This window comes from Pristiophorus japonicus, chromosome 3 (genome assembly GCF_044704955.1).
Source record: "Pristiophorus japonicus isolate sPriJap1 chromosome 3, sPriJap1.hap1, whole genome shotgun sequence".
Taxonomy (NCBI): domain Eukaryota; kingdom Metazoa; phylum Chordata; class Chondrichthyes; family Pristiophoridae; genus Pristiophorus; species Pristiophorus japonicus.
Window position 1 is genome coordinate 104,807,336 of NC_091979.1, and position 12,242 is coordinate 104,819,577.

General features: G+C 40.5%; 1 protein-coding gene across 3 annotated transcripts in view; it reads left to right on the top strand.

The window, feature by feature from the left end:
- The window catches only part of prpf40a (PRP40 pre-mRNA processing factor 40 homolog A), an 81,701-nt gene that overhangs the window by 4,036 nt on the left and 65,423 nt on the right, over positions 1–12,242 (top strand). For 2 of the 3 annotated variants that reach the window (XM_070875633.1, XM_070875634.1), the window contains 5 exons: positions 10,026–10,103; positions 10,196–10,336; positions 10,467–10,550; positions 11,254–11,295; positions 12,014–12,050. In XM_070875633.1, the coding sequence (XP_070731734.1) occupies positions 10,086–10,103; positions 10,196–10,336; positions 10,467–10,550; positions 11,254–11,295; positions 12,014–12,050 (322 nt within the window). In that variant the 5' untranslated portion in view covers positions 10,026–10,085. The remainder of the gene's footprint in view (positions 1–10,025; positions 10,104–10,195; positions 10,337–10,466; positions 10,551–11,253; positions 11,296–12,013; positions 12,051–12,242) is intronic. The other variant, XM_070875632.1, reaches the window with a different exon arrangement.

The window sequence follows — 12,242 nt, forward strand, 5'->3', positions numbered from 1 at the left end:
ACATCAGTGACTGGATGTCTTGTTTATATCAATGCGATGTAACTCGAGCTGCTTTTACATTAACCTTCAAGGATTCATGCACTGCTAGTTCCCAGTACGTGAGCTTCCCAATGCAGTCTTAGTGAATCTGGCAAATTTATTTTGGAGTCACTGCTGGATGCATGAGAACCAGGAATTGGGAACCAATGATATGCATCCTTTATGGTCAGTGTAAAAGCAGTTTTAGAAGGCTGCCACACACACTTAATTCTTGAGGTGTGAGGCCCTCTCCAGGGGCCAAACTGCATCATTTTAAGATTCCAACACATGGAGTATAAATCTAGTTTCAGACTAAAGAAAGGGGCCTATTTATTTTGATTCATTGAGCTGCACAATTAGAAAATTATCAATTTAAGAATATTATTTGGATTATTTGTGTTAGTTAATGCATATTATAGAGAGATTTTTAATCAATTTTTCATACCTCCACTTTACATACTGATTAATCACAAGTAAAGCACCCATTATAAACCAGTGTATTGATATGCATTACAATAGTGTGAGTAGGATAAGAATGAAAACTTCTAATCTTTAGACTGGTGGGTATTTATTAATGGAAGGATATCTATCAATGTAAAAAGTGTAAATTCAACCTCCACACGCTCATGATTTGTCAGTTATGGTTTACAGTGTTTTGCAATAAGGCTGTTGCAATAAAATGGGAATAGTTATTAAAGCTTCCTTACAATGCTGTTGGTTTCACTCTTACAAGTGGGTCAAATTAAGTAATCGTTACCAGATTTAAAAAGTCCTTTTGCATTTATGCATTTTTATTTAAATTTTTGTTGGTTTATATAAGTTTGTATTAAATGAATATACAGTACTTTACAACAACAATGTGCATTTGTATAACACCTATAATATAGAAAAACATGCCACGGCACTTAACAGGCATAAACAAAAATGGACACCGAGCCAAAGAAGGAAAGATTAGGAGGGGTAACCAAAATCTTAGTCAAAGAAGCGGGATTTAAGGAGGGCTTTAAAGGAGGAGATGGAGAGTCCTCGAGCAATTACAGGTCCAGGTGAAAGGTTTAATATGGTCTGAATTTTGGTGTTTTCCACTTCCTTGGACTGCTCCTGTTGGGGTATCATTAGACCATATGATAAGTAAGATCTAGTGGTTTGATTTTCAGAGGACTCACTTAAGTGTCCTGACATTTGAACATTTATTCTATTAAACATTACTTCCTTAAGAGATTGCCAAATCTGAGTTTCATTCTCCAAACAAAAGAAAGTTTAGAATCCAGAGTTTGAAAGTTAGTTTCTTTATGTAGTTGTGGGTTACTGGGCTACCGATTATTCTTCAATATTCTGGGCTCAGAAACTATTATATCAAAAGCAAAATACCACAGATGCTGGAAATCTGAAATAAAAACAAAAAAATGCTGGAAATACTGAGCAGGTCAGGCCACATCTGTGGAGTGAGAAACAGAGTTAATGTTGAAACTTTAACTCTCTTTCTCCATAGCTGCTGTCTGTCCCCCTGAGTATTTCCAGCATTTTTTGTTTTTATTTATTATAATATTACATCACTGGGGAGATACAGGGTTTGGATATTGAAGCAGTGGAAGCTTAGGACCATGCTAAAATGATTTTGTCATATAATTACTGAAGATATTGTTTATCCACCCATGTCTAAATCATTCTAATCTGCCTTCAGTGATTTGGTTTATTATTTGATTTTCAGAGTAGGGCCAAGCATGCTTCCCCCCCCCCCCCCCCCTCCCCCAGGGAACCTGCGTAGGTGTTATGATACAAAGACAAAAGTTTACTAGTCCAGTAACATAGTCACTACACGGCCATACTTGTTTCATATGGGTGAACTTCAACAATTGTACATACCTGTCTGGCATAAAAATAAAATGGGGAAGGTGGCTCAACCGTGGCTAACAGGGAAATTAGGGATAATGTTAAATCCAAGGAAGAGGCATATAAATTGCCCAGAAAAAGTTGCAAACCTGAAGACTGGGAGAAATTTAGAACTCAGCAGAGGAGGACAAAGGGTTTAATTAGGAGGGGGAAAATAGAGTATGAGAGTAAGCTTGCAAGGAACATAAAAACTGACTGCAAAAACTTCTATAGTTATGTGAAGAGAAAAAGATTAGTGAAGATAAATGTAGGTCCCTTGCAGTCCAAATCAGATGAATTTATAATTGGGAATAATGAAATGGCAGATCAATTGAACAAATACTTTGGTTCTGTCTTCACGAAGAAAGACACAAATAACCTTCCGGAAATACTAGGGGACCAAGGGTCTAGCGAGAAGGAGGAACTGAAGGAAATCCTTATTGGTCAGGAAATTGTGTTAGGGAAATTGATGGGATTGAAGGCCGATAAATTCCTGGGGCCTGATGGTCTGCATCCCAGAGTACTTAAGGAAGTGGCCCTAGAAATAGTGGATGCATTGGTGGTCATTTTCCAGCATTCTATAGACTCTGGATCAGTTCCTATGGATTGGAGGGTAGCTAATGTAACCCCACTTTTTAAAAAAGGAGGGAGAGAAAAAACAGGGAATTATAGACCGGTTAGCCTGACATCAATAGTGGGGAAAATGTTGGAATCAATTATTAAAGATGCAATAGCAGCGCATTTGGAAAGTAGTGACAGGATCGGTCCAAGTCAGCATGGATTTATGAAAGGGAAATCATGCTTGACAAATCTAGAATTTTTTGAGGATGTAACTAGTAGTGTAGACAAGGGAGAACCAGTGGATGTGGTGTATTTGGACTTTCAAAGGCTTTTGACAAGGTCCCACACAAGAGATTGGTGTGCAAAATTAAAGCACCTGGTATTGGGGGTAATATATTGACATGGATAGAAAACTGGTTGGCAGACAGGAAGCAAAGAGTAGGAATAAACAGGTCCTTTTCAGAATGGCAGGCAGTGACTAGTGGGATACCGCAAGGTTCAGTGCTGGGACCCCAGCTATTTACAATATACATTAATGATTTAGACGAAGGAATTGAATGTAATATCTCCAAGTTTGCAGATGACACTAAGCTGGGTGGTAGTGTGAGCTGTGACGAGGATGCTAAGAGGCTGCAGGGTGACTTGGGCAGGTTAGGTGAGTGGGCAAATGCATGGCAGATGCAGTATAATGTGGATAATGTGAGATTATCCACTTTGGTGGCAAAAACAGGAAGGCAGAATATTATCTGAATGATGACAGATTAGTAAAAGGCGAGGTGCAACGTGACCTGGGTGTCATGGTACATCTGTCATTGAAAGTTGGCATGCAGGTAGAGCAGGTGGTGAAGAAGGCAAATGCCATGTTGGCCTTCACAGAGAGAGGATTTGAGTATCGGAGCAGGGAGGTCTTACTGCAGTTGTACAGGGCCTTGGTGAGGCCATACCTTGAATATTGTGTACAGTTTTGGTCTCCGAATCTGAGGAAGGACATTCTTGCTATTGAGGGAGTGCAGCGAAGGTTCATCAGACTGATTCCTGGGATGGCAGGGCTGACATATGAAGAAAGACTGGATTGACTAGGCTTATATTCACTGGAATTTAGAAGAATGAGAAGCATATAAAATTCTGAAGGGATTGGACAGGTTAGATGCAGGAAGATTGTTCCCGATGTTGGGGAAGTCCAGAACCAGGGGTCACAGTCTCAGGATAAGGGGTAAGCCATTTAGGACCGAGATGAGGAGAAACTTCTTCACTCAGAGAATTGTGAACCTGTGGAATTCTCTACCACAGAAAGTTGTTGAGGCCAGTTCGTTAGATATATTCAAAAGGGAGTTAGATGTGGCCGTTATGGCTAAAGCGATCAAGGGGTATGGAGAGAAAACAGGAATGGGGTACTAAAGTTGCATGATCAGCCATGATCATATTGAATGTTGATGCAGGCTCGAAGGCCGAATGGCTTACTCCTGCAGCTATTTTCCGTGTTTCTATATAGCTTTTGAGGGATGGGAGGGTGGACAGCAGAGACTTTTGTTGCAATGTTTTACTCACTGCTCAGGAAGCCTGTGGGCAACTTTGATCACTGACCTGTGATAGTCAGCTGTATGTTGGGGTAGAATCATAGAAAGTTACGACACACAGGAGGCCATTCAGCACATCGTGTCCATCGTAAAAGAGCTACCCAGCCTAATCCTACCTTCCAGCACGAGGTCCATAACCCTGTAGGTTATGGCTCTTTAATTGCACAATCCAAGTTCTTTTTAAATGTGACACGGGTTTCTGCCTCTACCACCCTTTCAGGCAGTGAATTCCAGACCCCCAACACCCTCTAGGTGAAAATACATTTCCTCATCTCCCCTCTAATCCTTCTACCAATTACTTTAAATCTATGCCCCCTGGTTATTGATCCTGCTGCTCAGGGAAACAGGACCTTCCTATCCACTCTATCTAGGCCCCTCATAAGTTTATACACCTCAATTAAATCTCCCCTCAGCCTCCTCTGTTCCAAAGAAAACAATCCCAGCCTTATCCAAACTTTCTTATAGCTAAAATGTTCCAATCCTGGCAACATCCTCATACATCTCCTCTGCACCCTCTAGTGCAATCACATCTTTCCTGTAATGTGGTGACCAGAGTTGCACGCAGTACTCTAGCTGTGGCCTAACTAGTGTTTTATACAGTTCTAGCATAACTTCCCTGCTCTTATATTCTATGCCTCGGCTAATAAAGGAAAGCATTCCATATGTCTTTTAACTACCTTATCGACCTGTCCTGCTACCTTTTAAGAATTTGTGAACATACACTCCAGGGTCCCTCTGTTCCTCCACACCTCTCAGTCTCCTCCCATTTATTGTGTATTCCCTTGCCTTGTTGCCCCTCCCCAAATGCATTACCTCACACTTTTCCGAATTGAATTCCATTTTCCACTTTTCTGTCCAACTGACCAGTTCATCGATATCTTCTTGTAGTCTAAAACTTTCCTCCTCACTGTCAACCAAACTGGCAATTTTTGTATCATCTGCAAATGTCTTTATCATGTCCCCTACATTTAAGTCTAAATCATTAATATATACAACAAAAAGCAAGGGACCAAGTACTGAGCCCTGTGGAACCCTGCTGGAAACAGCCTTCCAGTCGCAAAAACACCCGTCAACCCTTACCCTTTGCTTCCTGCCAAAGCCAATTTTGGATCCATTTTGCCACTCTCCCTTGGATCCCATGGGCTTTTGCTTTTATGATCAGCCTGCCATGTGTGACCTTGTCTAAAGCCTTGCTAAAATCCATGAAGACTACATCAAGCGCACTGCCTTCATTGACCCTCCTGGTTACCTCCTCGAAAAATTCAATCAAGCTCGTCTGATACGACTGTCCCATAACAAATCCATGCCGACTGTCCTTGATTAATCTGTGTCTTTCTAAATGAAGGTTTATATTGTCCCTCAGAATTGATTCCAATAATTTGCCCACCTCTGAGGTTAAACTAACTGGCTTGTAATTACTCGGTTTATCCCTTCCTCCCTTTTTAAACAGTGGTACAACTTCAGCAGTTCTTCAATCTTCTGGCACCACTCCTGTAGCAAGGGAGGATTGGAAAATGATGGTCAGAGCCTCTGCAATATCTTCCCTTCTTCTAATAGCCTAGGATACATTTCATCCAGTCCTGGCGATTTATCTACTTTCAAAGATGTTAAACCCCTTAATACTTCCTCTCTTACTATGTTTATCCCATCCAATATTTCACTCTCTTCCTCCTTAACTTCAACGTCGGCATCGCCCCCCTCTTTTGTGAAGACAGCTGCAAAGTATTCATTCAGTACCTTACCCACATCCTCTGCCTCCACACATCAGTCACCATTTTGGTCCCTAATAGGCCCTAATCTTTCCTTAGTTATCCTCTTGCTCTTTATGTAATTATAAAATATCTTTGGGTTTTCTTTGATTCTACTTGCCTGTATTTTTTCATGCCACCTCTTTGCTTTCCTAATTTCCTTCTTAATTTCACTACTTTCTATACTCTTCCAGGCTTTCTGCAATATTGAGCTCTCGGTATCTGACATGAGCTTCCCTTTTTTGCCTTTATGTACCCCTTCATCCAGGGGGCTCTAAGTTTGGCAGTTCTACCCTTTTTCTTTGTGGGAACATGTTTACCCTGAACTCCATGTATCTCCCTCTTGAATGCCTCCCACTGCTCCAGTCCACTTTTGCTAAGTCACTTCACAACTTTGTAAAATTGGCCTTCCCCCAATTTAGAACCTTTACTCTGTCCTTATCTATAAATATGCTAAAGCTAACTGAATTATGGTCACTAGCACAAAAATTCTCTTCCACCTGCCCAGCTTCATTCCCTAAAAATAAATCCAGAACTGCCCCCCCACCCTTGTTGGGCTTGCTACATATTGGCTAAAAATGCTCTCTCTCCAGAACGCAATTTAGGATTTTTTGTGCCTTCTATACCTTTTACACTGATAGTATCCCAGTTAATATTAGGGTAATTGAACCCCCCCCCCCCCACTATTACTGCCCTACTGTTTTTGCATTTGTCAGAAATTTGCCTACAAATTTGTTCTTTTATCTCCCTCAGACTGTTTGGGGATCTAGAGCACACTCCCAGCAGTGAGATTGCCCCTTTTTTGTTCTTTAGTTCAACCCATATTGCCTCAATTGATGATCCTTCTAACATATCATCCCTTCTCACAGCTACAGTTGTTTCTTTAACCAATACTGCCATCCCCTCCTCCTTTTTGAACCCCCTCTCTATCTCGTCGGGTAATATTTATTGTCACGCAAATTTTGTACAGCTTGATAATTAGGATCTGTATTGATGTACTGTGGCTATGATCATTTGTTTCTTTCCTTATTGAAGAAGCCGCAGCAGAATTGGGACATGGCATTTATTGAATAAGTCTGGGCTGGATATTATGGATGAGGAGCGGGCTCTGATTACCTTCATGATCTATTTTGCTTCAAAAGGCTATTAAGATCCAACTTGAATTTGTTTCCAAGATTGTACCATCTAAATGACAATATATCTAGAGTGACAAATGAGACTACAAAGCTTCAATTGGGTGTCCTGAGAGAGCCAGGCCAAATCAGATGAGGGTGGAGAGGGTGCTGCAAGGCTATATGGTTTTTGTAAAGCCTCCTACCATGCGATTTCTTAGCCGAGAGATTTCTGCCAATGGTCTACAAACTCAGCAATGCAATTTGTCTATTATAATAACATTTATTTATATAGCGCCTTTAACGTAGTAAATCTTACCAAGGCGCTTCACAGCAGTGTTACAAGACAAAACAGATAAATTTGGCACCGAGCCATAAAAGAAGAAATTAAGGCAGGTGACCAAAAACTTGGTTAAAGAAGTAGGTTTTAAGAAGCGTCTTAGAGGTTCAGGGAGGGAGTTCCAGAGCTTAGGGCCCAAACAGCTGAAGGAAGGCACGGCCACCGATGGTTGAGCAGTTATAATGAGGGATGTTCAAGAGGGCAGAATTGGAGGAGAGCAGACATCTTGTCGGCTTGTAAGGCTGAAAAAGATTAGAGATAGGAAGGGGGAAAGCCATGGAGTGATTTGTAAACAAGGATGAGAATTTTGAAATAGAGGCGTTGTTTAACCGGGAGCCAATGTAAATCAGAAAGCAAAGGGGTGATGGATGATCATGACTTGGTCCGAGTTAGGACACGGGCTGCTGAGTTTTGGATGACCTCAAGATTACGTAGTGTAGAATGTGGGAAGCCAGCCAGGAGTGAGTTGGAGTAGTCAAGTCTAGAGGCAACCGGTATGAATGAGGGTTTCAGCAGCAGAAGAGCTGAGGCAGGGGTGGAGGCGGGCAATGTTACGGAGGTGGAAAACACTGATTTTAGTTATGCCGTGGATATGTGGCTGGAAACTCACTTCAGGGTCAAATATGACACCTAGGTTGCGAACAGTCTTGTTCACCCTCAGATTGATGCTAGGGAGAGGGATGGAGTCACTGGTTAAGGAGCGCAATTTGTGGCGGGGACCAAAGATAATATCTTCGGTCTTCCCAATATTTAATTAGAGAAAATTTCTGCACATCTAGTGCTGGATATCGGACAAGCAATCTGACAATTTAGATACCAAGCAGGTCGAGAGAAGTGGTGGAGAGGTAGAGCTGGGTGTCGTCAGCGTACATGTGGAAACTGATTCTCTGTTTTCGGATGATGTCGCCAAGGGGCAGCATATAGATGAGAAATAAGGGGGTTAAGGACAGATCCTTGGTGACACCAGAGGTAATGATGCAGGAGTGGGAAGAGAAGCCATTGCAGGAAATTTTCTGGCTACGTTTAGATAGATAAGAATGGAACCAGGCGTGTGCATTCCCACCTAGCTGGATGATGGATGAGAGGCATTGGAGGAGGATGGATGATCAGCTGTGTCAAAGGCGGCAGACAAGTCCAGAAGGATGAGAAGGGATAGCTTACTTTTGTCACACTCTCAAAGGATGTCATTTGTGATTTTGATAAGAGCTGTTTTGGTACTGTGGCAGGGGCGAAAACCAGATTAAAGGGATTCAAACATTGAATTCATGGAAAGATGGTCATGGATTTGGGAGCCGACAACATGTTCAAGTACTTTGGACAGGAAAAGGAGGTTGGAGATAGGGCGATAGTTAGCGAGCAAAGTGGGGTCAAGGCTTGTTTTTTTTGAGGAGAGGGGTGATGACAGCAGATTTGAAGGAGAGGGGAACAGTACCCTAAGGGAGAGAATTGTTATCAATGTCGGCTAACATGGGAGCCAAAAATGGAAGTTGGGTGGTCAGCAGTTTAGTGGGAATAGGGTCGAGGAATCAGGAATTGGGTCTCATGGACAAGATGAGCTTGGAGAGATCAAGAGGGGAGATCAAAGAGAAACTAGAGAAAGATACGAGTTTAGTGCTAGGGCAGGTGGGAGCCTCAGATGAAATTTGGCCCTGTGGGCTAGGTGCGGGAAGGGAACTCGCAGAGGCAGCTGATCGGTTGGTCTCAATCTTTGAGACAAAAGAATTCATGAGCTCCTCACTCTTGGAGGTGAGTGTGGTGGAGACAGGGAAGAGGGGTTTATGGAGACATTTAGCAGAGAATAGTAGCCAGGGGTTATTTTTGCAATCCAGAATGATCCTGGAAAAGTGAGCAGTTTTTGTAGACAAGAGTAGGAACCGATAATGTTTTGTGTTCGAGCCAGATCTGGCGGTGAATGGCTAAACCAGTTGTCAAATATCAAGCTAAAATATTGGTACTATTTTAATTTTGCCAGTTGGCAAATAAATCGTAAAGAAGATTTTACTAAAGTTACAGGATGAGAAAAGGATAAATATTGTTGAGCCTTCTGAAGAAGCAGCTTGACTCCAAATCCCCAAATATTTTTTCAATGAGTGAAATGTAAATACGTTTGAGTATAGTTATTGCATTAGGCCCAGAAAATATGTTTATTTCTACATTATCATAAGACTTTTTTAAACTGTTAGCTAGTGCTCAAATTATACAATGATTTGCAAAAATTAATTTCAAGCACTGGTACTGTACACCTGTTGGCAGGTATAAAACAATTCAGCACACAAATTTGAAGCTTGCAGAATTATCGTTCCATGCTCAAGTGTCAGTTTATTTCCAGCCATGTAGTGCCAAAACTAAAACTAAAATACTCATGATAATGAGCAGCAGCCATTTATAAACCATCATATTTGGACAGTTTTTTTATTTGATACGGCAGTTTAGATACCTTAAGTGTCTTGTGATTCTGTTGTATTCTCATATTGCAGGTTGACTGCAGTGCTTCATTGCGCCAGTCATTTGACTACCATTTTGGATTACAGTGAACATTTTGCACAGTAAGCTAATGTGGGTATTGCAGACTAATTACGTTAAAAGGAATGAGCATTTTGGCTTGCAGTGTCAATGTCCAGAGGAAATGGTCACTTTATGGACATCATTGAACAGACAGTGATGTAATGAGATGTAATCCAGTGAAACTGATTTAAAATAAAAATGCTGAAATGTAGTTTGTGGTTTAAAAGTCATACTGTGTTGATTTATTTCACACACAAATGTGCATAATTGATCACGTTTCATTTTATATCAGTCAACATCAGATACATCAAATGGACCAGGACAACCAGCATCTTTTGGAAATGCCCCTCCCATGATTCCACCACCATTTGTAAGTATTAATGCAAGGTGGTGTTAGCTGCAGTTTTTTTTTTTCCATTTTTCAATACTAATGCTGAAATATATCAATGTCTTTTTCTTAAGATGGGACCGCCTGGTATGCCTCCACCGTTTCCACCCATGGGCATGCCACCCATTGGCCAGCGACCACCAAATATGCCACCTTTGCCACCGGGTATGATGCCACCAATGATTCCTCCAATGGCTGGACCACCAATGGGACAGGTAACCTTTTTGTGATGCATTGAATTGCCCTGTAGTATGCTATAGTTGGTCTTCCAATTCAGTCATTTGTTTGGACAAAGGCCTAAATATAAATGTTTTAATCTCTTTATCTATTTATTATATTATGAAGATGCCAGGAATGATGCCTCCCATGATGGCAGGAATGATGATGTCTCGTATGCCAACTGCCCCCATACAAGCAACTGCACCTCCGGTAAAACATATTTAATTTTATGGTGCTTGTTAATGCCCTCATCAAATATATAACAAAATAAGAATGGTTATTTCTAGTCTCCATTCCATTACTGTTCCCCTCTTTGTTGTATATCTTTTGAAGAACTCTGAAGCCACTTGTTAAAGTATTCTATGGAATTGTCACCAAATATAGTATGGCCGTAGATTCATCTGACTCTTTGCAAATGTTTTTTTTGCAGAAACAGTACATCTTCAGGGTACGTTTAACTGGGTGCGAAAAGATTTGGAAGCATGGTTGGCAATAGTGATGCTTGGAGGCATTTTGCAAATGCCCTGAGCGACAGCTTCCCACTAGTACCATTTCAGTATTCAGGCACCCGTAATGTCAAGCTCTGCAGTTGAGTCCACGAGAAATAACAAATTTGAATCAACATCTATATATTCATTGTGTTCACTTCCAATAAGTGAATCTTTTTTTCCATAGTTTGTGTACCAAAAGCAGCCTAAATTGCACCTTTTCTCTTTATTGTATTACAGGTCACATAATTTTGTTGCAAGAACTAAAAATTAGAAAAAATAAACTGTATAAAACTAGCATTGTTTTTTTAAAAGTTTCCATTGCAGGTTAGGAAGAAAAACTCTACAGAATATTCTTGCTAAATAACTGATGATTTGTGGAGCAACAGCACCGAGATTACATATTGTTTCCTTTATTTCACCAGCAAAAACAAGCAAAAAGTCTTCTTGGTACTTCTTGGCTAATAGTATGTGTATAATTTTTTGTACAGTTGCTCTCTTACTGAAATTATTTATTTGAAGACATTTGGTCTATTTTTCAACTCTAATCTTAATGAATCTTAAACTATTATTTCCTATTTTACAATAATCTTTTTTTAATGTGGGCCTGCTAATGTGAGCAAGCATCCTGCTCTAAGTGGAACCACAGATTTCCCCCTACCTGCAACAGGGTTTCTCCTCTTCCCGCCTCTGCTTAACACGTTCTCCTGAAGATTCTTTCTTTCCAACCCCACACAGGGTATCATCCCTTATTGTCCAGCATGTCCACCTAGCAACATATTTCTCTTGTGTAGCTAGTTGACATATGGTCATTAAGCCATAAAACTGAAACGCAACTTCTAGTATTGCAATTTAAAAAAAAATCAGATCTCCTGTGGTATTACTCATTCCTTTTTTCTCGCTGTCTCCCACTGTCTCGCTGTCTCCCCTACCCGCACTCCTCGGCCCGGTCTCCCCTTCCCTTTGTATTTAACTCCTGGTACTTTTCTTCCATAAAAATTTTCCTCTCTGCATAACTCCTATTTTACTTCATTTTTTCTATCTCTGTATCGTTAGAATGTTCTATGAAATGTCCCTTATCAATTTATAATACACTTTCCATGCAATTGTAAAATAGTCATGTAATTAGTACAAGTATAATTTTGAAATAAATATATGTAATGCCTTTTTTTTTTCTCCCAACAGCCAGGAGTTAGCACCACAGTAGCAGAAGTAACATCAGGCAAGTGCACTTATTTTAATGTCCTGTTACTGAATTTGTATATAGTGAAGTGGATCTAAAGATAAACCAATAGTTTATGTCAAAGATTGTATTTCATAATACATCAGTTTGGATAGCTCCAAATTGTTTCACTTGTGGTTACACGTGATTTAAACAAAAATAGTGTGGTTATATTCTCAGAACAGAACACCA